The sequence below is a fragment of the Chiloscyllium plagiosum genome, unplaced genomic scaffold, assembly GCF_037043375.1.
Source record: "Chiloscyllium plagiosum isolate Xiang-an unplaced genomic scaffold, Cpla_swu_hap1 HiC_scaffold_13, whole genome shotgun sequence".
Classification (NCBI taxonomy): domain Eukaryota; kingdom Metazoa; phylum Chordata; class Chondrichthyes; order Orectolobiformes; family Hemiscylliidae; genus Chiloscyllium; species Chiloscyllium plagiosum.
In genome coordinates, this window is record NW_028270151.1 from 66,894,483 (window position 1) to 66,921,325 (window position 26,843).

Below are 26,843 nucleotides of genomic sequence, written 5' to 3' on the forward strand. Positions count from 1 at the left end.
TCTTCCCATTGTGCACATTATCTAACTGTTCATTAAGCATAGTCACAAAAATATATATTTTCTTTATTTGCGTGTATAAAATCAATTAATATTCTGGGCAATGTTCACAGGGAACAATGGGGGTTTGGAGCTCTTTGTCTGAACATTTCCTCTGTTCTAATTACGAACCATAACAAATGCTGCAATTATGCCCAGTTGATAAATTGGAAAATGACCAGGGTTGCCTAATTTGCAAGCAATTTGTTTAAAATATTCAGCTGTTATGCCAATAATCTGTAAACATTTTTCCTCATTTAACTTATCCAAACTCTTCCTAATTTTGAAATGCTTTCTTTTTAACACTTACTATCTGCAAACATTCTGCTTCTCTGATAACGTAAGACTCAATCTTGATAATATGTACTGAATTACCAGAGTGGCATTTCTGCAGGATTTCTAAATTGGAGCCCAGCCATGAACACAGAAACAGAAGCAGGTCATTTACAACATCCAAAAACCTGCTGCAACTTTCAATTAGATCATTCTTAAAAATTTGTTCATGGGATGTGAGCATTGTTGACTAATTGCCCTGGAGAATGCACTGGCCATCTGCTTCCTTGAACCACTGTATTCTTTAGGGTATGGGGACACCCACAGTGCAAGGAAGTTCCAGAATTTTAAACCAACAACACTGAAGGAATGCTACTATACTTCCAAGTCCAGATGCTTTGTGGCGTGAATTGGAACATGCAGGTGCTTCTTGTTCTTCTACATGGTGGAACACATGGGTTTGTAAGGTGTTACAGGAGCCTTGGTGAATTGCTGTGTACCATCTTGGTACACATTAAAGCTGGTATGTATCATTGATGAAGCGCAATAGAAGAATGCCTTCTTCAGAATCAATGTATCACAGCATGATAATGGCGTATCATCAGTATATCAAGGTATATCACATCTTAGTAACACCTCACACAATATTGGCAATGCAGTAAAAAAAAATTTGCTTATAAAAGAATCTCCACTGAAGGTTAGACAGCCCTGGACTTCAAAGTGTTTGGACAACCAAGCACACTAAATTCTTTAAGTGAGTACACATCTCCAACTTAAATAACCAGGAAGCAAATGCACCTTCTGTCTTGTTACAGTTCAAGAACTATTAAGCTAGCCGCTCTCTAACTCTTTTACAAAACTAAAGCATAATGTTTCAATTTCCTTCCCAATATAAAAATTAAGACACAGCAGTAAAAGGCTTCTTACAGGTTTAAAAGTAAAATCTGCTGCTAAAAATACTTCTAACATGTTTAAAGCTAACATTGACAATCAAAGGACACTATCAGCATAACTAAAATCAAAACAAAATGCTGGAGAAACTTAGCAGGTCTGGAAGCAAACCTGTGAAGAAAGACTGAGTAAAGGTACAGTCTAATAGAACTCTTCTTCATCCTGGTTCTATCAGACTCGAAATGTTGCAAAAGGAAATGGAAGGCAAACAATTTGTCTGCAAATTGGGCAGCAAGTGACATCTTCATTGAACCAGAGCTCCACAAGCTTTGCAAAGCAGATTGTGCCAAATGATCCCAATGGATCTCTTAAAATAGTACTCCCTTTCAGAAAGGAGGGGCTTCACCAAATAAGCACATCGATTTTTTCCTTGGACAATAAAAGAAAACCAGGTGATGATCTGAAGAGTACTTGAAGACCAGCTCAAACTACAATTCAACTTCCAGATTAACAAATTTGGACTTATGGTGTATAGACAGAAAGCCCAAAGATTTATTGATGACTTTGATATCAAATGCCATTGCAAAGGGCATGGGTATGATTTCTGTGAGCAAGAATTCACATGGCAGCTTAACGAGCTTGTAATGACTTTTATTCTGATCAAAGCTTTCTAGAAAGAGTTTCTGGGTAAGTAACAGGGCCATACCATCAATACATTGCTGGAAGATGGCTACCAGCATGAAGCCACAGAGGCAGGCCAACTGCCATTCCATACTTTGGATGCTGATAACATTATTTCTATAGTCAGCATAGAGCTCCAAAGTAGAAAGGTTTATCATAGATGCAGTTTGTCACACCCACAGAGGTTATCTGGCATTTCCTCCAATCTGAAAAGCACATGGCATCAAGGACATTGGACACACAGGCAGAAAATCTGGTCTCAAAAGCTGAACCAGAGCCAGAACAAGAACCAGGCAACCAACACAGTGGTACAACACTACAACTTAGGCAGCATTGAGATTCTGAAGAAGGGCTCATGCCCGAAACGTCGATTCTCCTGCTCCTTGGATGCTGCCTGACCTGCTGCGCTTTTCCAGCAACACATTTTCAGCACTGAGATTCTACCAAACAGGTACAAACATTTCGACAAAGTGAACAGCCAACAAACTGAAAAGCAACCTTTGGTAGATGACCAAGCCTTCCATATCGTCAACTTCACGTGCTACATCGAGGGTCTAAAACAAGGAGGCGATTTTATGATCACTAGCTTTGTATGTCCCCAAAAGGCAGGTTCACACACCCTGAAAGCCAAAATTGATACAGGAGATAGTGTCAACCCCATATTACCACTTTGCATTTTAAAAGACAGATACCCCAACAAGTACACTTAAACTCACAAAACTGTATAGCATGGAAACAGACTCTTCGGTCCAATTTGTCCATGCTAACCAAGTACTGAAATACCATTTACTAGCATTTGACCCATATCCCTCCAAACCCTTCCAATCATGTCCCCATCCAGATGCCTTTTAATACTGTAATTGTACCAGCCTCCACCACTTCCTCTGGCAGCTCATTCCATTCCTGCACTACCCTCTGCATAAAAAGTTGCACCATTGGTCCCTTTTAAATTTTTCCCTTCTCATGTTAAACCCATGCCCTCTGGGTTTGGACTCCCCTCGGCTGGAGAAAAGGCCTTGGCTATTCTCCTTAGTACAACCTACAAAAACCCATCTTACATCATATAACAGTTCACAGAAACATAGAAAATAGGGCAGGAATAGCCCATTCAGCATTCTGGGTTTGCTCCATTATTCAATATGATGATGGCTGATCATTCAGCTGAGTACCCTTTTTCACTTTCTCGCCATAACCTTTAATCTCTTTAGCCTCAAGAAATATTTTTAACTGTCTTGAAAACATTCAATGTTTTGGCCTCAACCAATTTCTGTGGCAGACAATTTCAGAGGCCCACCCACCAATCTCTGGGTGAGGAAGTTTCTCTTCGCCTCACTCCACAAAGGCCTACCTTGGGCTCTGAACCCCTGGTTCTAGACTCCCTGGTCACCAGGAACATCCTTCCTGCACTAACTTTATCTAGTCCAGTTAGAATTCTATAGACTTCTGTGAGATTCTCCTCTGAGCTCCCCCCTCCCCCAACATTCTTCAAAACATCAGCAAACACAGTCCTAACCAATCCAGTTTCTTTCCTGCCATCCCAGGAATCACAATACTAAAACTTTGTTGCACTCCCTTCATAGCCAGAACATCCTTCTCAGATGTGGAGACCAAAACTACACACAATATTCAAGTATGCTCTCACCAAGGCCCTGTAAAATTGCAGTCGAGAGTGTGGTGCTGGAAAAGCACAGCAGGTCAGGCAGCATCCGAGGAGCAGGAGAATCAACGTTTCGGGCATAAGCCTTTCATCACACTCTGGACTCTGATCTCCATCATCTGCAGTCCCCACTTTCTCCTGTAAGATTGCAGCAAGATATCTCTCCTACTGTACTCAAATTCTCTCACAATGAACAGCAACACACCATTTGCCTTCTTCACTGCCTGCTGCACCTGCATACTTACTTGCAGCACCGGTAGTACAAAGACAGGAAGAAAATGAGGATTGCAGATGCTGGATATCAGAGTCAAGAATGTGGTGCTGGAAAAGCATAGCAGGTCAGGCAGCATCCAGGAACAGAAATGCTGATAAAGGGCTTACACCCGAAACGTTGATTGTCCTGCTCCTTGGACGCTGCCTGACCTGTTGCACAAAGATATCCAGGTCTCACTGCACCTCCCCCTTTCCCAATCTATCATCATTCAGATGATAATCAGCCTCGCTGCTTTTGTTCCTATTGTGGATAACCTTATATTTATCTACACTATACTTCATCTGCCATGTATTTGTCCACTCACTCAATTTGTCCGAATCACACTGAAACATCTCTGCATCTTGCCCACAGTTCACCCAGCTTTGTTTCATCTGTGAACTCAGAGAGTCCATGCAGTAGTAAATTCACACTGTAGTGCCAAAATGCAAGTTGTACTTTAATTCCTGAAATCCTTTACCTGGTAGAGATATCCTTGGTTCATCAGTGGCAGGGTTACCAGAACACATGGAACTCAACATCATAACTGTGCATCAGCTTCAAACAACAGTCACAGCCACAGAGAATGAAGGAACTACAGGTCTTCTGTCTTCAAACACAGGGAGAATGAAACAGACACAAATTCAGTGAGGGGGTACAGAACTACCAGAAACATGCACCAGAGATTGCGAGTTAGAAATCCAGACATCCAGACCCAAATGGCCTCCTTCTTCAAAGACCGCAATTTCCCCTCCGACGTGGTCGACAATGCTCTACACCGCATCTCCTCCACTTCCTGCACCTGTGCCCTTGAGCCCCGCCCCTCCAATCGCCACCAGGACAGAACCCCACTGGTCCTCACCTTCCACTCCACCAACCTCCGGATATATCGTATCATCCTCCGTCATTTCCACCACCTCTAAACAGACCCCACCACCAAGGATATATTTCCCTCCCCACCCCTATCAGCGTTCTGGAGAGACCACTCCCTCCGCGACTCCCTCGTCAGGTCCACATCCCTCACCAACCCAACCTCCACTCCTGGCACCTTCCCCTGCAACCGCAAGAAGTGCAAAACTTGCGCCCACACCTCCTCCCTCACCTCCCTCCAAAGCCCCAATGGATCCTTCCACTTCCATCACAAATTCACCTGCCCCTCCACGCACATCATTTACTGTATTCACTGCACCCTATGTGGTCTCCTCTATATTGGGCAGACAGGCCGCCTACTTGTGGAACATTTCAGGGAACACCTTTGGTACAACCGCACTAACCAACCCAATTGCCCCGTGGCTGAACACTTTAACTCCCTCTCCCACTCCACCAAGGACATGCAGGTCCTTGGCCTCCTCCATCGCCAGACCCTGGCCACACGATGCCTGGAGGAAGAGCACCTCATCTTCCGCCTAGGAACCCTCCAACCACACAGGATGAATGTAGATTTCTCCAGCTTCCTCATTTCCCCTCCCCCCACCTTATCTCAGTCCCAACCCCCGGATTCAGCACCGCCCTCTTGACCGGCAATCTTCTTCCTGACCTCTCCGTCCCCACCCCCTCTCCGGCCTATCACCCTCACCCTCACCTCCTTCCACCTATTGTATTTCCAGCGCCCCTCCCCCAAATTCCTTCCCCCCAACCTTTTATCCCAGCCCGCTTGGCACACCAGCCTCATTCCTGAAGAAGGGCTTATGCCCGAAACGTCTATTCTCCCGCACCTCGGATGCTGCCTGGTCTGCTATTTTTTTCCAGCACCACACTTTTCAACTCTGGTCTCCAGCATCTGCAGTCCTCACTTTCTCCTAGAAATCCAGACACACCAACCATGCGCATAGTGAGCAAGAGAAAAGCTCCAATAGTGATAGCTGTGCGAAGATCCTGAGCAACAGCAGCTAGCAGCAAGACAAGCAGACTGCCAGCCAAGGGCATCCACCGATAACATACCTTTCCTGGTGAGTATATGATCACCAGATCAGAACAATTCAATCAATCCTTCAAAATGTAATATTGAACTTTGAATTATTAATCTTGTTAACTTGGTTTTATATGTCTCTGTAATTATTGCATTGACAACACTTGCCTTTGTACAATGATGTATATTTGTTTGGGATTTTTTTTTAAAAGAAGTGATGTTGTGTCATGCCTCAAAGCAAGATATACAATATACCTTTAAGGTGACTGCTTATGATGACATACCATACCATGGTATGTGACCTGTAAAATATAAAGTTTGCAGTCCCCATCTTACTGAGTTGTATCCTTTTGCAACATGACTCACTAAGTGAAGAATGCTGCAGTATCTCCAAATTGCTTCACTTAAGCACAGATACACAAGTGCCTGTGATTGTAATGTACATATTCAGATGCCAGGTGCTACAACAAAAGTTCATTGAATACTTCAGTACAATGTAATCCACATCTCGTCCTTATGTTACTGAAGCTAAGGTAAACACCATTGTGTTAGTGGCAAATCATCAGTATATCACACTAAAACAGGCCTTGATGACATGTCAATCACTTGATTCATTATATAAAATGGCATTCAGGTGTTCATATCCTGCTTCAATTATGCAATCATCTGTAACTAATTTATATTCAATCCAAGAACTTCAATTATCTTAGCAAAGTAAAAATTAAGTTATCTGATGTCCTGACCTATTGCAGGTTTTCCAAATGTAACATATTTGTTTTATTTACATGTATATTTTACAAAAGTACTACTGACATATTTTCACTGCCTGGTGCTCGTGCAAGCAATGTATCTGAAGCTCCTCGGTACGACTGTGTAGGTACAGTGAGCAATACTAGTTAGAGTGTTGAACCAACCTGCTTGTTCTTGGCATTTCCTAATCAGTTTGGTCCGGAGACGGGAGTCCGTGTGGTGAAGGGGTGGTGGAGAAACAGGTCATTGAGTCAGACAGCATGGAAACAGACGCTTCAGTCCCACTAGTCCATGCCGAACATAATCCCAAACCAAACTAGTCCCACCTGACTGCACTTGGCCCGTATCCCTTCAAACCTTTCTTATTCATGTACTTATCCAAATGTCTTTTAACTTTGCAATGGTAGCCTCACGCACCACTTCCTCTGGAAGCTCATTCCACACATGAACCACTCCCTGTTAAAAAATTGCCCCTCATGTCCTTTTTAAATCTTTCTCCTTGCCTGATAGTGATCAAATCCATTAATACTGGTAAGGGCTTTTTGTGCTGCATGGTGGTGGGTGGGAGAGGGAAAGATATATATGTGGATGTGCATAAAATGCTTTCTCTTCAGTATTCTTGTCCCATATTTCCCAGCAGGTAAGTGATGTTGACAGCTTGTCTCTATACTTCTCAGCACCTCCCTTCTATTAACAAATTGCCTATATCGGTTATCAGAGCTTCTCAAAATTTAATAACGTTTGGGAGGCAAGTGCGGTCAGATGGCATTATTCTGAACCACACATTAGCCACCAGTGTATTGTTTATTTCTCTGTTCTAGCTTAGGTAGCCTAGGGTCTGCATCCTTGGCTGGCCCCAACCCTTGGAAAATCACAGCATAAGACACGGTTTGGCAACCCTTGAATAATTAAGCCTGCTACCTGGAGATGAAAAATAACAGTTGCACAAACTAACATACGCTGATTGAAACTTTTATTGAAATTGCAGGGCAGCTTCATTCAATATCTGAGATCAGTGTGTCCAAGATGAACAGCTGGACCGTTTTAAATTGTTCTTTTTTATTGGTAATTTAGTTGCCTTAATAATTATAATTTACTTACCTAAGCTTGGATCTCAAATAAAAAATACATTTTTACATTCTTACCTGATGACTAAGCAGCTAGTGGTCAGAATTTCTGATGGACTCTGGTTGAATGCATATCAGATGTTTTTAATATAAAGCCTTGTCCCTTGTAACTGCACTAGGTCTTTAAGCCCTTTGGGTGGGTAGAAAGCTGCAGTCACTCATCACTAGTATTGTAATTAGGTTACTGCACAGTTACATTATGTGCAATGAAACCAAGGGGGTGAACACCATGCTACACTGTAATTTGATCATTAGTGCAACCTGCTTTTGAAAACTGAATTGTATTCAGATTATTTTCTCTAATATTGCAAGTGTGGTATGGTCCTTTTGCAGAAGGGGGACAACATTTTATCCTGATCAACATTTGCATAAAAATAGGCTTATATGAATGAAATTGAACAATATTTGTGAACAATGACCATCACATTATTTTCACTTGCAACACAATATACTTAAGGTACTTAAAAACTGCATATAGAAGCTACATCCAGGGTTCACAGTTGACAATTCACCATTCCTCATACAATCTTTAAAAAACTGTAATCAGAAAGTCCCTATCTTGAAAATACATATGCGCTGCTTGAATAACATTAGTATTGACGCAAGACAAACAATAAATTCTATCAGTATTTATTATAAAACCATGTAGACAGACTCCAATGTATTGGAGACATTACAATCAAAAGATGATTATTCACATGTACTGTTTATGTTAACTTTAATAAATGGAAAGGAAAAACCTTTTGAGAGATTCATATAATATGACGTGGTAGAGTTGTTTGTTGCCATTATTTATTTCTGACATAGCTCAACACTGGTTCTGTGAACCGTTAACATTGCTTTCAGTACAACAAAATATTCAAATGGACCATAAGCTAAAGATGCTATACTTTCTTGATGCTCACAAATCATTTATAAACGTGCATTCAAAACCAGAACTATTACTTTCATGCTGATATTGCAATCCTGGAAGAATTTAGCACAAGGTCAAAGATGGCTGTTGGAGTGTTGCAGGTCATATTTTATTAAACCTGAGTAGCATGTGAATAATCATTATGCGATTCAGCAAGTAATTCCCTGTGTGTTCACCTATGTCTACTATTTAAAGACATATTGATGCATTCTGTCTGTGGTGGAATGTTTAAAGTAAAAATCATTATTTTGGTGGCTTGGTTACTCAGTGGTTAGCACTACTACCTCACAGCACCAGGGACTCTAGTTCAATGCCAGCCTCAGGCAACTGTGTGGTGTTTGCACATGACCCCCTGTCTGCGTGGGTTTCCTCCGGGTGTTCTGGTTTCCTCCCACAGTTCAAAGATGTGCAGGTTAGGTGGATTGGCCATGCTAAATTGCTCATGGTGTTCAGGTATGTGTAAATTAGGTGGGTAAACGATGGGAAATGCAGGGTAAAGGGGTAGGGTAGGGGGATGGCTTTGGGTAGGATGCTGCTCGGTGACTCAGAGTGGATGTGTTGGGCTGAATGGCCTGTTTCCACACTGTGGGGATTCTATCTTGACAGCTCGCATGGTTTTTAGTATATGCAAAAACTGAAGCCTAAAGAGCGAGGAGGTGCTCTACCACACCTCAAATTCTTCAAACACATCACAAAAATATTGCAGAAAAGTTGAAGAGATTCAAGTGAGCAGTGGTGCTGCTCTCTGGTGATAGAACTGGCTGAGAAATGGAATACAATCTGGTAGAACCATTGCCTACAGTGACTGGGAACAAAGCACACAAAGTCTCCTCCTCATGGGCTGGACTGTGTTTGAAGCTAGCACTGGGGTAGCCCTTTTAGCCCGAGCAACTGAACAACGTATCTCAGTGCAGTCAACACTCAAAAGTTGTATTTTTTGAGAGGTTCATATTCAACAATACAAAAGGTTGAATTATGCCGAGGACACCACCATTATAGGTCAGATCTCAAACAACAACAAGAGTGCAGGAAGGTGATACAGCGCTTAATGGCATGGTGTAAAGGGAACAATCTCTCCATTAATGTGAGCAAAACGAAAGAGTTGGTCATTGACTTCAGGAAGTGGAGTGGAGGGCACGACCCTGTCTTTATCAATGGTGCTGGGGTGGAGATGCTAGAGAGCGTCAAGTTCCTGGGAGTGATGATCAGAAACAATTTGCCCTGGTCTATCCAACGGACATTATGGTCAAGAAAGCACAGCAACCTCTATGGCTCTTCAGGAGGCTGAAGAAATTCAGCACATCCATAAAGACACTTACAAAGTTTTGTAGATGGGCGGCATGGTAGCTCAGTGGTTAGCACTGCTGCCTCACAGCACCAGGAATTCAGGTTTGATTCCAGCCTCGGGCGACTGCATGTGTGGAGTTTGCACATTCTCCCCGTGTCTGTGTGGGTTTCCTCTGGGTGCTCTGGTTTCCGCTCACAGTCAAAAGATGTGCAAGTTAGGTTAATTGGCCATGCTAAATTGCCCATGGTGCTAGTTGCATTAGTCAGAGGTCTGGGCGGGTTCTCTTCGGAGGGTCGGTGTGGACTAATTGGGCCGAAGGGCCTGTTTCCACACTGCAGGGAGTCTAATCATGTACCCACAGAAAGCATCCAATCTGGATGGAACACGGCGTAGCATGACAATTGCTCTTCCAGAAAAAAACTACCGGGTGGTGAACACAGCCCAGTCCATCCCTTGACTTCATTTATATTTCTGGCCGCATTAGGAAAAGAATCAACATAATCAATGATCCCTCCCACGCTGGTTATACTTTCCTTCGTTGGGCGGAAGACATAAAAGTTTGAATACACGTACGAACAGATTCAAGAACAGTTTCTTCCCTGCTGTTATCAGACTTCTGAATGCACCTCATTAATGTTAATGTCGATCTCTCTCTGTACCTTCTCAGCAGCTGTATTACTGTATCATACACTCTGTTCTGTTACCCTGATGCACTTGCATAGTACAAATCTGCCAGTAAACACATAGGGGACAACAATAAATCAAAATCAAATCAGTATTGTACAACAGCGAAGATCGAACCAAAGAGCGAGTTCGAGACCCAAAAGCTATAGTTCCCCAATGCAGACACCAATTTGTTTTTAGAAGTAAACATTTGAGGTTATGAGAGAGACTCCTTTGAGAGGTTGATCTAACTTGTTGAAGATAAGTAAGATCTAGTACCCAGGTCAGCACATGGTGGTGCAACTCAGTGTTGAGAGGTCAGTTTGTTAATAGACAATTATAAAATCTCTGCTGGAAAGCAAAAGGCTCGTACAGTCCAAAGATGTGCAGGTTAGCTGGACTGGCCATGCTAAATTGCCCATAGTATCCAGGGATGTGCAAGCTAGATCAATTAGCCATGGGAAATGCATGGTCACAGGGATAGAGGAGGAGATGTGGGCCTGAGTGGGATGGTCTTTGGACAATCGGTGTGGACTCGATGGGCCAAATGGCCTGCTTCCACACTGGAGGGATTCTATGATTCCATAACTGCCATGCTATGAAATGGTGCACCCAGGAGATTAAGGAATGCTTCAAACATTTTATCTTAAGCTATCTTACAAAGGGGAAAAAGATGGAACTATCAAGTATATATACAAAGTGGAGCATACCTACTACAAGTTAACACTGTGACTGTACACGTGTTGAAAGAAATTAATCATTGTGAAAAACACCAGGTTGAAGACTCATGCTGGTAATAGGTTAACTGTGCTGGGACAGATGATTTGGTGCAGAACAGTTGTGTGTTACTGATCCAGTTCTTCTAGTCAGGATCAGAAACCTCCTCTTCCTGACCCCAGATCAAACAAAATCCTATCCACTTACCTCCCTCTATATTTTATTTTGAGTGATCTGCCTATGGTGGATTCATCACATCCAAATCAGGAACTAGAGTTCCTACATGGGAGCAACACAAAGAATCTGGATGGAAGACACACTTCCTTTTTTAGCACCAGGAGCAATATTCAGGGATGTAAAGCTTACCAGGAATTGTGCCAGGAATTCTCTTGTGTTATTGTATGAAGAAATTGGGTGACTCTGTCGCTTTGCAAGTGTGAACATGGATTGGGAGGGGTGCTGGCTTGGTAAGATGGCAGGGTAGGGAGGCAGAACAGCTAATGTGCTGGCTGGCAGCTGTATGGGGTGACAGTCGTAGGTGACATGGCATATGGTAGATCAGGAGCTAAGTTGGATGGCTGGGCCAGTAGGGTAGTGAAGTCATGTCTGAGGGTGGGGCTCAGCTGTATTTTTAATCAACCTATTTTTACATCTTATCATACACTTCTGGAGGACTTCAGCTCAAGCCTCCTGGATCAGAGGCAGGGACACTACCACAGCATCACAAGCATCCTTCTGGGTTAGTTGTTTAGTTCCACCAGTGGTAGAATGTGTTTTAATCAGTTTAACTTTTCCTGGGTAAATATCCAGGAAAGTTAAATGCAATACTCAGTAGCATCACGGTGTTTAAGACTTTTTCTGGAATGTTCTGGAAACAGGGCAATTTTCCATGAGACATTTAAACTTCCAAGACAGTTCCGGGAGAGTCAATTCTGAGGGGTCCTGGACTGTATTTGAGAGAGGACTTTCTGGTGACCAGAAGATCTGAGATATTATGTGACAATGCGGTACATAAAGATGCCCACTTCTACTTTGACTGTGAAAGTGAACTAACTGTCCAGGGATCAGTAACTCATGGCTGCTAGCTATATTGTCAGGAATTAATGCCAGCAGCACATTCAACATGCATCAGCCAAGAGGGCTGTATCCATAGAATCCACGAGAGCCTGTTTTGGACAATAACTGTGACAAAAATAGGACTCGGAAATCTGCCTTCTTTACAGAGGGAAATGACATTTCCCACCTTAGTGAGATCTGTTCTGTGAGGTTTTAGGACTTTTTGTTTTCTTCATATAGACATACGGCACCTGTACATTGGCATACAATGTCACCTTGCCATCAATCTGGGTTCTTTTCATGAGCTCATCCAGATAACAAATAGAAACAAGAAGCACGCTAATACTGTTATTCTGAGGAAATCCTGGGCATCAAACCAAAGGCAGCTGAAGTTACAGATCACCCATCCTCTGATCCAGTTACACCCTTAATTCATTCCTGATCCTCAAAGAAATTTGAGGCCATAAACATAAGGGAAATAATTTGAATTGCACTATCAGCAACCCAGCATGTGTTTCTCATGATTGTGAAATTAAGGCTGCTGAAAGATTGGCCCGTATTCAATTATATTGAAAGCTTTGGAGACCAAAACAATGAATAAAAAATGCAGGGAATCTAAATTTGGACTGACCTGCACCAATTATGCATCTCTTCACTCGATATGAAGTGAGACTCATATTAAAGGTGTCACCAAGCAACTCGACTTTCGGAATTAGGCCACCTTTTAAAGGCCTCATTCTGCCTCTCAACATTTTTATTACTTGTACTATTTATTAGTCCAGTGGATCTCATCCGATCGCAAAAAACATCAAGGCCTTTTCTGAAATTACACATCGATCTTCTATAAGACCATATTATGTACAACAAATCTTTCAAGAATGTAGCTCAGAGTAAAACTGCAATGCAGATTGCTCTGAAGTAAAAAGAAATGTTTGTTACAAGTTAGCAACAGTATTTTGCCATTATACATCATGTTTAACAGGGTGATCGCATTTACTTTGTTAATTTTGTAAATCAATACAAGTCAGGTAAGGGGATTTCAAAGGAAGTTCAAATTGTTGCTGACATTACCAATAAGAAATAGTACCATTGGATTTGGATTTAAATTAACTACAAACCCTTTATGTTTATATTAAAAAATACTGAAAATATTTGGATAAATATTTGGAGTCACAGGTAGATATGATAGTGAAGGTGGCATTTGATATGCTTTCCTTTATTGGTCAGAGCTTCGAGTATAGGAATTGGGAGGTCATGATGTAGCTATACAGGAACTTGGCTACCCTTGGGGATGGCCTCAACCAGGACCTTGGGTTCATGTCACACTACAGGTGACCCCATTGCACTATACACAGACACATGCACACACACAGACAGACACAGACACTCCTACACACACACACTCTCCTACATACCCAGACACTCACGCAGTCCCTCTCTCATACGCTCACACATACACTCTGACACACACACATACCCTCTCACAGACTTATACCCTTTTTACACTCACACACATACACACACTCACTGATACTCATAACCCGCGCGCCCCACCCCGCACACACACACCCACATATACATAAAGGGTTTGTGGTGTGGATTTGTACTTGCCGAATTAGATTTTATTTTGCTCAAAAACTGCATGAATCCATGTAAGATTCTGTAAATCCATTTTTTAGATTAGAAATAGTGTGACCATTGTGGCACAGACAGCCTCACACAGGGAAGCTCACCCCTTCAATGCATTATCTGGGCCGACATGACACCAGTTGTTAAAGTTCACTTGAGAATGTAACTTTTAAAAAGGTTTTGCGATTTACATATGAAAGAACTGAAACCAATATGGTTATTCTAAAAGATGAGAGGCTTAACAAACAATCCAGGTCTTTTTCAATTTATAATTTCAGTTACATCACACTATAAACTTTTGCTATAAATTTTGTGTCTTACGATCTTATACTCCACAACCACCTGATGGAGCAGTGCTCCAAAAGTTAGCACTTCCAAATGCTACCTCAGCCTTTTTCTTCCTCCCTCCGCTATTTTGCTTGAAAATCTTTGAGTCACTTGTTTTCTATCTCCCATTCCTTGCTCTGAATTTCCCCAGAAGTTCCTATTCCCATGCCACTCTAGTTTAAACCCTCCCCATCAGCAAATTTCCCTGTCAAGTACCTTCCATTGCTTCGAAGCAGCTTCAGTGCTGCAAAAAAAATCTAAAGCCTATCAGATTTCCAGCCACATGCTCAACTCACCTGTTCCTATTCTCACATGGGACTGGTAGTAATGCTGAGATGATTGTGCTAAGAGGTGCTGTTTAGCATCTCCTTCATGGGTTCCTGAAATCTGCTTTCAGTACCTCAACCCCTTCCGACATAAGTCAATGGACCTAAATGGTCCACCACCTCTAACTGTTCACCCTCCTCCAGAAGAAAGCTTTGCTGCTGTGAGATCTCTCACCCCAGCACCAGGAATGCATCATATCGTCCTGGACTCACATCTACGGCCATTGAGACATCTGTTGTTCTCCTAACTAGCAAGTCCCCCATCACTACTGCTCTTTTCTTCTTCTCTCTCCTTATCTGTACAGCACAGACCCCTTTAATGCATAAATTGGCACAGAGAGTGAACTCCTGAGGAACTAATACCCCAAACAGAAACCAATGTGCAAGTGAGAACCCTGACTAATTCTCTTGGACTCCCAGTGGTCACTCATTCCTTTTTGGACTCCAAACTCCTAATCTGCCATGACCGCCTCTCTAAATTGGCTACCCACATATCCCTCAATCTGACAAATGTTGACTGCAGTCAATGCTCAAGTTTCAAAATCCTAAGTTCAACGTTCTGCAGCTAGTGACACTTGCTGCATGTATTTGTCTCAGTTACTAGTAGCATTCACGATTTCTAACCTATTCCAGGATACCAAGTGACTCCTCATTCCCAGTGGCAGCCATGTATCTGTCCACAGATAGACTGTGGAGAAGTTACCAAGTTTGACAGCAACTTCCAAACCCATGGCCACAATCACCCAGATGGATAAGGGGAGTGGATGTATGGCAACACAACCACCTGAAATTCTCCTCCAATCCACACTCCATCCTTACTCAAAAAATCACTATTTATGCACAGTCACTAGATCATAACCTTGAAATACCCTTCATAACAGCACTGTAGATGCATTTACAACAGAGGGACTGCAGTCAATTAAACAAGCAGCTCCTCACCAACTTTTCAAGGTCAGTTGGGAATGGGCAACAAATGTTGGCCTTGTCAGTGATAAATGTGGTGCTGGAAAAACATAGGAAGCCAGGCAGCATCCGGGGAGCAGGAGAATCGATGTTTCGGGCATATGCTGTGTTTTTCCAGCACCACATTTTTCAACTCTGGTCTCCAGCATCTGCAGTCCTCACTTTCTCCTTGTCAGTGATACCCATGACCCATGGAAGTAAAGGGTGAGTTTAGTGTAAATTTTGGGATAACTGGAGGCAAAGTTTTGTATCTAATCATCTTAAAACCTTGATAGCAAGTTAGTTTGTCGTTTTCTCCCTTTTTTTTCTCACAACATCGCTGTGACTCTAAAAGCTATAATGGCTTACTATTTTGACATGTATCCTCAGTCAAACCAGCATTCTCTTTTAATTTCCATTGACTTGAATTCAATATTGAAAATGCCTAATTAATTAAACCCAATAAACTTTAATCATTTTTTTTCAGGTGGTAAGAGAGAAATACAGTTAAAATGTGAACTCATTTCTTCCACATCATCATGACATTTTCAAACAGCATTTTTCGTTGCAAGTTACAAAACATTTGTTGACTCTGACAAACTAAATTATCAATTATACTTTAATCATTTAGCACATTTATCATACTGTGCTGAGCTTTTAATGGCTGCAGCATCTCATTAATATTCTGCAGTTCACTTTCTGCAGTATATATATTGTGTTGTTGGATGTAGTCAATGACACTTTCTGGGAGTAGATATTTCACACTTTGTCCTCTACGTAATGCACGTCGAATGTGAGTAGCACTTAAATCATTCAGTATCCATTCCCTCACCACATGGATATTGTGCCTATGTTTAAAGAGAATATCTGATTCATAAATAAACCTCTGTGGATGCACATCCCCACGGCTAATACAAACCAGACCAAATTTCTGAACTATTTCCTCAATGTGTTCATCCTTCCACAGATTGGGATTGTTAAAGGTTTTCAAAACATCCGCTCCACAAAGTAATTTTAGCCTTGGTGCAACTGCAGAGAGATAAACACAGAATTCACACCATTAGAGAAAGCCAAATATCTGTGATAAAAATACGTTTACCTGGAAGGCAAACTGTTTCAGGCTGATAAGTAGAAGGTGCTTCAACAGATTCTATTATAACATGACATGCAACAGTGTACTGTAAAACAAATTGAAACAGTACCTAACACAAGGGTTTATTATAGTCACTAAGCTGCGAACCTAATTGATGCGCTGCTCTCTACATGAAAGATGTGATTCTGCTCCCTAATAGTTCAGCCATTGAAGAACCAGGCTGAAATTTTTGCACGGGTTATTGGTTAAACACAAATGCATGGGAGCTGCTCGACAGCTGGTTTGCTCTCCCCTGCTAGTTCTAGGATTGCCTATCGATTGTGATGAGAGAACAAACAATCTGTCCTTGAGTGGAAAGGCATTTTGCAAATAGGTCAGTTGATAAATTTTTAATCATTTTGGCCATAATAATGGGTGCAAGTGATGCTTGATAATCTGCAACACCATTCATTGCTATAACCAACAGAGGGGGAGCCTTAATTTTTAAATGGCTAAGAAACCTTTGGAGGACTATTGATTGCATTCCTGTAAATGATTTTTATTAATTTGTTTTTTTAAAAAATAACCAAGCAGCACAAAGGTGATTTGCCACACTGAACTGCAGTGAGCTCTTCCGTCTGATTCGACCCTCTCCTCTCTCAGTTCACTGCCAAAGACTTTATCTAACTTCACAAAGGTAGTCAGGGTTTAGACGTCCATTTGTGTGGGAATTGATAATCCCATCTCACAACAACAGAAAAAGAAAACAAGCCAGTGTATAATTGAGCAATGCAGATCATTAGGTCCCAGGATTGATTTGTATTTAGTGTTGAGTTTTCTGATCAGGATGCAGTAAGAACAACACAATTGTCAGTGACCCTAAGCAAAAGAAGGGGAAAATAGGTTGGAGCTCCTGCTTCTAATAGTGATCTATTTGCTGTTATTAGGGAGAGTATACATGGTATTCATAGGAGATCAGAATCAGCGAAATAATGGGCTGATTCTCTTTCGAAACAAAGAATTGCTGGTGATGGCAATTTAAAACAAAGCCAGAAATTGCTCAAGAAACTCAGTAAGTCTGGCGAGATCTGCAGAGAGAAAGCAGAATTCTGAAGGAGGACACTGGACCCGAAACATTAACTCTGCTTTCTCTCCACAGATGCTGCCAGACCTGCTGAGTTTCTTCAGTAATTTCTATTCTCCTTGCTCATTCTCATGATCTAGGCTGCCACATTATGCCTATTTTAGGGCACAGAAACTGACCCTGACGTTTGAGGGAAGGGGAATAAAAAGGTAAAGCACAGCATTATGGACAATGTTGCCTCACTATTCATAGTCAATAGTTGGAAAACTTTGTTTGAATGAAGTTCATCAGCTGTCACTATATAATATCAGAAAATATATGGAAGTTTTGAACAGGAATAGACCACACCACTTCTCAAGCTGATGCTACTGTTCAATAATTTTATGACTGATCTGTGACGAAGTTCCATATATTCGGCCTTGCCCATGTCGCTCAATACATTTGGTTTACAGAAATCTATTAATCAATCCCAGACTGTATTGTATTAATTCAACACTGATTCAACAAAATGTATTGATTCAACATTAATTGCAACCTGGCACCAAGACAGTTAATAATCTCTGCACAAGTGCAGAGATTGGACCTACCCTTGGTTCATTCTTCAATTAAAACCGGGTGATGACAGTAATATTTGGGACAAGTACTCCAGGTCATAGAGTCATAGAGATGTACAGCACAGAAACAGACCCTTTGGTCCAACTCATCTATGTCGACCAGATATCCAAACTTAATCTAGTCACATTTGCCAGTACTTGGCCCATATCCCTCTAAACTCTTGCTATTCATATACCCCTCCTGATCCCTTTTAAATGTTGTTATTGTACTCACCTACACCACTTCCTCTGGCAGCTCACTCCATACATGCACCACCGTTTGCATAAAAAGGTTGCCTCTTAGGTCCCTTCTGAATCTTTCCCCTCTTACCCTAAATTTATGCCCTCTAGTTCTGGACTCCCCACCTCAGGTAAAAGACCTTTTCTATTTACCCTATCCATGCCCCTCATGATTTTATAAACCTCCATGTGGTCACCCCTCAGCCTCTGATGTCCCAGGGAAAACAGCCCCAGCCTATTCAGCCTCTCCCTCTAGCTCAAATCCTCTGGCAACATCCTTGTAAATCTTTTCTGAATCCCTTCAAGTTTCACAACATCCTTCCGATAGGAAGGAGAACAGAACTGCACGCAATATTCCAAAAGTGGCCTAACCGATGTCCTGTTCAGCCATAACATGACCTCCCAACTCCCATACTCAATAGTCTGACCAATAAAGGAAAGCATACCAAACGTCTTCTTCACTATCCTATCTACCTGCAACTCCACTTTCAAGAAGCTATAAACCTGCACTCCAAGGTTTCTTTGTTCAGCAAGTGTATAAGTTCTGCCTTAATTTGGCTTTCCAAAATGCAGCACTTCACATTTATCCTAATTAAACTCCATCTGCCACTCCTTGGCCCATCTGCTCAAGAGGTAATCTCCTTTGCTGTCCATTACACCTCCAATTTTGGTGTCATCTGCAAACTTATTAACTATACCTCTTGTGTTCACATCCAAATCATTTATATAAATGATGAAAAGCAGTGGTCCCAGCACCGATTCTTGTGGCACCTCGTTAGTCACAGGCCTCTAGTCTGAAAAGCAACCCTCTATCACCACCTTCTGTCTTCTACCCTCGAGAATGAGGGTAGGTCCAATCAAGGACAGTAGTGGGAGATTGTGTATTGAGTCAGAAGAGATAGGAGAGGTCTTGAATGAGTACTTTTCTTCAGTATTTACAAATGAGAGGGACCGTATTGTTGAAGAGGAGAGTGTGAAACGGACTGGTAAGCTAGAAGAGATACTTGTTAGGAAAGAAGATGTGTTGGATATTTTGAACAACTTGAGGATAGACAAGTCCCCCGAGCCTGACGGGATATATCCTAGGATTATGTGGGAAGCAAGAGAGGAAATTGCAGAGCCGTTGGCAATGATCTTTTCGTCTTCACTGTCAACGGGGGTGGTACCAGGGGACTGGAGAGTGGCAAATGTTGTGCCCTTGTTCAAAAAAGGGAATAGGGATAACCCCGGGAATTACAGGCCAGTTAGTCTTACTTCGGTGGTAGGCAAAGTAATGGAAAGGGTACTGAGGGATAGGATTTATGAGTATCTGGAAAGACACTGCTTGGTTAGGGACAGCCAGCATGGATTTGTGAGGGGTAGGTCTTGCCTTACAAGTCTTATTGAATTCTTTGAGGAGGTGACCAAGCATGTGGATGAGGGTAGAGCAGTGAATGTAGTGTACATGGATTTTAGTAAGGCATTTGATAAGGCTCCCCATGGTAGGCTTATGCGGAAAGTCAGGAGGCATGGGATAGAGGGAGATTTGGCCAGTTGGATAGAAAACTGGCTAACCGGTCAAAGTCAGAGAGTGGTAGTAGATGGTAAATATTTAGCCTGGAGCCCAGTTACAATTGAAGTTCCGCTGGGATCAGTTCTGGGTCCTCTGCTGTTTGTAATTTTTATTAATGACTTTGACGAGGGAGTCAAAGGGTGGGTCAGTAAATTTGCAGATGATATGAAGATTGGTGGAGTTGTGGATAGTGAGGAGGGCTGTTGTCGGCTGCAAAGGGACTTAGATATGATGCAGAGCTGGGCTGAGGAGTGGCAGATGGAGTTCAACCTGTCAAGTGTGAGGTTGTCCATTTTGGAAGGACAAATAAGAATGCAGAATATAGGGTTAACGGTAGGGTTCTTAGTAAGGTGGAGGAGTAGAGGGATCTTGGGGTCTATGTTCATAGATCTTTGAAAGTTGCCACTCAGGTGGATAGAGCTTGTAAGAAGGCCTATGGTGTATTAGCGTTCATTAGCAGAGGGATTAAATTCAAGAGTCGTGAAGTGATGTTGCAGCTGTACAGGACCTTGGTAAGGCCACATTTGGAGTACTGTGTGCAGTTCTGGTCGCCTCACTTTAGGAAAGATGTGGAAGCTTTGGAGAGGGTGCAGAGAAGATTTACCAGGATGTTGCCTGGAATGGAGAATAGGTCGTACGAGGATAGGTTGAGAGTGCTAGGCCTTTTCTCATTAGAACGGCGAAGGATGAGGGGTGACTTGATAGAGGTTTATAAGATGACCAGAGGAATAGACAGTCAGAAACTTTTCCCCCGGGTACAACAGAGTGTTACAAGCGGACATAAATTTAAGGTGAAGGGTGGAAGGTATAGGGGGGATGTCAGGGGTAGGTTCTTTACCCAGAGAGTGGTGGGGGCATGGAATGCGCTGCCTGTGGGAGTGGCAGAGTCAGAATCATTGGTGACCTTTAAGCGGCAATTGGATAGGTACATGGATGGGTGCTTAAGCTAGGACAAATGTTCAGCACAACATTGTGGGCCGAAGGGCCTGTTCTGTGCTGTATTGTTCTATGTTCTATGTGTACCTTTGAGCCAGTTCTATATCTAAATAGCTAGTTCTCCCTGTATTCCATGTGATCTAATCTTGCTAACCAGTCGACCAAGAAAAACCTTGTTGAATGCCTTACTGAATCAGGATCACTATTTTCTCTGAATTCACCTTTCTGGTCTGGTTCATTCAATCATCAATTTGCATATAATTTTGTTTTCACTTGCTTGCTTCATTTGTTTTATTGTCCATTTATCTAATCCTCCTTTTCTTGCTACTTTTATTAGCATTCTTTAGGGGCTTTTTTTTAACTTCCACCTTTGCTTTTTTGTTCTTTCTTCAGGTTTTACTTCACCTTCCTTTCATTTTACAGCTGGACTTGTGGTGCAGTAGCACCCCCTATCTCTGGACCAGAGTTTCCAGGTTCAAGTCTCACCTTGGCTTTTGATAGCTCTGGAAGGCAAGGGGAGGCAGTGGGAACTTACTGACTTGGATGATAAGCCACGGCTAAGGGCGGCACGGTGGCCTCAGCGGTCAGCACTATTGCCCCACTGTGCCGAGGACCCGAGTTTGATTCCAACTTTGGGTGACTGTCTCAGTGGAGTTTGCACATTCTCCCTGTGTCTTTGTGGGTTTCCACCAGGTGCTCCAGTTTCCTCCTGCAGTCCAAAGACGTGCAGATTACATTGATCGGCCATGGAGGCTCGGTAGATTAGCCACAGTAAATGAAGAACTACAGGGATAGGGAAGGTGGGTCTCAGTGGGAGGGTCAGAGCAGACTCAGTGGGCCAAATGAGGTCTGTATCTGCACTGTAGAGATTCTATGATTTTTTTTATATTAATTTATTTGCTTTGCATATTCCACTGATGTTGTTGTTTTTGTAATTTCCCTTATCAATAATGTTTTTTGAACATATAATTGGGCTGTTTTCTCTTGAACAAATTACCAGTCAAATCTCAAAATATCCTTCGCAAATATTGCCATGATCAAAACTAATCAACAGTTAACAAATACAGTCAATTTTAAGCTATTTATCGTTTTTATGAATGCATGGGAACATACTGGTAAGAGAGCATGGTACTGGAAAGGCACTGCGGGTCAGGCAGCATCCAAAGAGCAGGAGAATCAACATTTTGGGCAGAAGCCCTACATCAGGATGGATTCTCCTGCGCCTCGGATGCTGCCTGACCTGCTGTGCTTTCCCAGCACCACACCCTCGACTCTATCTCCAGCATCTGCAGTCTTCACTTTCTCCTTGTTGAGCTGGTCAGCTCAGTTGGATAGTGGTTAATGTGTTTTAAAATAACACCAACAGCACTGGGTCAAATCCACGTTTTGACTAAAGTAGATTCAAGGCCAGTCTGCTGTCAGACCCTGACAAACCTGTCCTCACCATGGGCACCAGGAGCATCATAATTAAACATTTCCTTATCATTTAACTTGAAAAATTAAGAGTTTATAAAAATCTTACTGACTATTCTGCATTCCATATCATAGATCAGAACAATACTTCATCAGTAAGAAATCCCTAAAATTTCTTTCTTTTCAAAACATAATTACTTAAAGAAATTACGCAATTGACCAAAGTATTATCTAAAAACAGTTTCCATATTTTTTCCTCTCCCTCAGAAAAGCACAGTCAATCCTCTTAACTCATTAAAGGCAAGTATTTATAAAAGAAAATTAATAATATTCTCCATGCCTCCAAAGTGCCCATTATAGAACAAACCTATTCTGAAAAAGGATCGACATAATAATTTTAATGTACGCCCTTTAGGTTTACTGCTCAAATAAAATGCAGAAGGCTGAACAAAAGAAATTTTACTCTGCCTTAGCCAAAAGTAGATTGAAAAGACAATTGTTGAAGAGATTTTTGTATTGTATTGTTGAAGAGATTTTACTTAGCAACGACTTGCATGGAAAAATTCTCTAAAAGAGTCTCCATATTGATTCCAAACAGAAATTGACACTGCATGCTCTCTTACAGAATGGACACTTTAAAAAAAAATGTTGTCCCTTTCCTTTAGGTTGCAATCAACTTTGATAAATTATGCAGGTGAAAGAAATTGAGCTATTCCTCCATGCACTACCATGCGATCTCCTGAGAATGAATTCCAAAATGAAAGCTGTGACAATTATTGTGGTCACACAGTATCTTACTGTAACAATTTGTCTCAGAGTACTTCACAAATTAGTTTTCAAGTGCTATTTCCATCCTGTAGCAAGCAAAAGGCATTCTGCATAAACAAAAAATCTGACATTCTATACAAATAATACTCCTGATAACAAATGCTCTATTGTAAAGAGTGTCTTTTTATTTTTGCACTTCTTTTTAAAATTGATGGATGGAAATGAGAAAGAACTGTTTTAGAACCAGTTTTTAAAGGATTGACAGCTTTTAAAGAATTGATGTTCTGAAAAGCTGGTAACCTGACACTTAGAGGAAGCACTGCACGAACAGCTGTTTGATCAATCAGTATTTGCAGTTTGGGTTGTAGATGAACTGGAGCCAATGGTTTTGGTGTACAGCTACCCACTGAGTGGCAACAAGAAGTTGATCTATGGAATAGTGACCAGTTACCGATGACAACGGCCTTTTATCTGCCAACAACAGCGAGAGTGATTCTCAGGTAACCCAACAGCTTGGAGCGAGGAGCAACAGAGAGAGGCAAGTGATTTGATCTCCACCAGCTCAGGAGCTGCCTCTCTGTGCACAGTGCAGTCAAAACCCACTTAATTCTGAAGAACACCAGTTTATCTTCCCTTCAGCAATTATTGTGAGTTGTGACGTTTGGTTGGCTCAGTTGGCTGGACAGCTGATTTACAAAGCAAAGTGATGGCAACAGCATGGGTTCAATCCCTGCAGTGGCTGAGGATACCATGAAGGACTCTCCTTCTCAACCTCTCCCTTTGCCTGAGGTGTGGTGACCTCACGGTAAATCATCACCAGTCGTCTCTCTCAAATGACAGCGCAGCCCTATGGTGTGGTAGAATGATGGTGACTTTATGGGTGGCTCAGTGGTTAGCACTCCTGCCTCACAGCACCAGGATCCCAGGTTCGATTCCAGCCTCTGGTGATTGTCTGTGTGGAGTTTGCACATTCTCCGGGTGCTCTGGTTTCCTCCCATGGTCCAAAGATGTGCAGGTCAGGTGAATTGGCCATGCTAAATTGACCATAGTGTTAGATGCATTCGTCAGAAGGAAATGTGTCACTCAACAGCATTACCAACATTGAACATCCAACTATCAACATCCTGGCAATTACCATTGACCAGATGCTCAACTGCAAGAGTAGATCAGAGTTTGGGAGTTCAGTGCTGAACAATTCACCTTTGAACACTCCATCAATCTACAAAGTAAAGTCAGGAGCATGATGGAATACTCTCAGTTTGTCTGAACGAGGGTGCAGCTCCAACATCACTCAAGAGGCCTGACACAATCCAGGGTAAATTGCCAACTTGATTGGCACTCTATCCACAACTAACACATAGTGGCGGTGTGTACCATTTACAAGACACACTGCAGCAACAAACAAAGGTACTCCCATCAACACGTTCCAAACTTGGGACACTGCCACCTAAAAAGACAAGGGTAGCATGCTGTGGACCATGACCACCTGCAATTCTCCTCGATAGCACGCACCATTCTGACTTCGCACTAAATGACCATCCCTTCTGGAACAATCTTTCTAACAGTACTGTAGATGGATCCATCATATATGGAGTTCAAGGTGGCTGCTCACCAACGTTTCTCAAAGGCAATTAGGCATGGGCAATAAATGCTGGCCTAGTTAGCAACATCCCTAACCCTGTGAAAGAATGTTATGAAACACTGCTTTCCTCCAGCAAAGCAAGAGTAAAGCATGCAAATGAAAAATAGCCACACCATGACACCAGGGTCCAAATTCGTAAGATTCTTCCCTTTGAGTAATTAAAAGTTCAGTTGAATTTTAAAGAAAGAAGCACTTGAAAGTCATGCATTTATATAGCACCTTGTACAGCCTCCATTTGTTCCAAAGCACTTTTGCGGCCAATAAACTACTTCTGAAGTATGGTCATTCTGAGACTATTGATAATATAATAAACAACTTGTGCACATTAAGTTCCCAAAAACAGAAAGTGCTAATGCCCAGGTAATGTGTATTAGATGATGTTAGCTCAAGGATGAATGTTTGCTAGAACTCTCCTATTCTTCCTCAGAAAGTGCACTGGGATTTTTTACACAAGTGGTCAGATTGGGCCTTGGTTTCCCATCTCAAAATTGCAGCACACTTGCGATACTGCAAGGTCAACCTAGATTTTCTGCTTAAGTTTCTGGAGACTTCAACTCACAAGCTTCTGTTTCAGAGGCAAGAGCATAACAACTGATACTGTGAATACAGAATATAGAATAATTTGCAGGTTTGAAAAAAATCTCAAAAAGCTCCACCGCACCCATGTCAGAGCAGCCCATTTTATTGGCACTCAATCGCTATCATACAATTCACTTCCTCCATCTTCAATATATCTCAGCTAGAGTCTCTAAAATCTACCTAATACAGTGCAACAACTTGTCAACTTTTTCTACAGTGCTTTCCATACCTACAAAGGCTAACACCTTGAAGGTCCAAGGAAGCAGGCCTTAGAACGTCCAAATCAAACCCCATCCTTACTTGAAACCATTCTGCCTTTCCTTCATTGTCACTGAGCCAAATTTTAAACTCCTTACTTAACAGCAGCAGTCACAGGACACCTTCATTATGTGAACTGCAGCAGTACAAAGAGCCAATTCAGCACTGTTATTATGTCAGCTAATGGTACTACTGCACAAATCAGATCCCAGAACAAAAACTGGCCAGGTAAATTTATTTTCTGATATTTTGGTTAACATAGCAGTCATTCCTGAAAAGTAACTACTCAAGGCTGATGGGATTCTTTAGCAACAGAACAGAAATTTATTACAAAAGAAAAGACCACAATTGAAAAGCAAACTCTCATCCTATTTTGCAGCATTATGTCTTACAGACTCAAATTTGAAGAAATTACCCCTTTATGTCAAATCATCAAATTTCTCTAAAACTGATTCTCAACAGTATTTTTCCCCCTCTGAACAATGAAGTCTTGTTACACAATAAGCAAAGTTCAGACTTCCTCAGCTTTTAATAACCTGCAGATTTCTAACCACATATTCCTTGCTTGCAAGTTACAAAAATTTAACTCTTACAGGGAGGTAACTGTGCTTTTCCTGAATTGTCCTAAATTCCTTTCTGGGAGACAAATGATATTTTCTCCTGACTCAGTTTGAAACTTCTCTCAAAGTTTCCAGACTCTGGATTTTCTAAGTTAAACTTTTTGATTATTCTGAAACAAAAACAAGATAATGGTCTTCAATGTTTACACTCCCAGTTACAAATCACCAAAGAAAAAACATTTGTTTTATCATTACTCCAGGCCTTGCTCCCCAATACATTCTAGATGTTCCAAAAGAATTATTGAAGCTAGTAATTTTTAAGAATAAACCTTTCCCAAAAGTAACACATTAATGACACTATTTTAAAATCCAAGCACCAAAATAGATAAATCACATCTCTCATTGCACTATCACCTTCTCGAGGGCAATTAGGGTTGGACAAATTCTAATGTTGCTGGAAGTGCCTACATCCCAGGAATAAATTAAAATAGAAATTCTAACTTCTCTCCTCATCCGGGGTCCAGCTGATTAGAAAAATGCAATTCATGTGACTGTTCTCCTTGAAAGTCTTGAGAATGTGAAGGTCAGCCTGTTATTGAGGAAATCCATGCATATCTGCTTCAGTGGTCCCTAATGCTCCCAACTCAGTGAAAGTGTTTTCTTATAACCATTTTAAAGAAGGATAATCACAAGCTCAACAGTGAATTCATT

The 26,843-nt window shown here is 41.7% G+C and overlaps 1 protein-coding gene across 4 annotated transcripts in view; it reads right to left on the reverse strand.

Annotated features, from left to right (window-relative positions):
• Positions 1 to 8,194: 8,194 nt before the first annotated feature.
• The window catches only part of LOC122555834 (nicotinamide/nicotinic acid mononucleotide adenylyltransferase 3), a 63,768-nt gene continuing 45,119 nt past the window's right edge, over positions 8,195 to 26,843 (reverse strand). For 3 of the 4 annotated variants that reach the window (XM_043702016.2, XM_043702015.2, XM_087993694.1), the window contains exon 5: positions 15,821 to 16,464. In XM_043702016.2, coding sequence (XP_043557951.1) covers positions 16,055 to 16,464 — 410 coding nt within the window. In that variant the 3' untranslated portion in view covers positions 15,821 to 16,054. Of the gene's footprint in view, positions 10,505 to 15,820; positions 16,465 to 26,843 lie in introns of those variants that run through there. The other variant, XM_087993695.1, reaches the window with a different exon arrangement.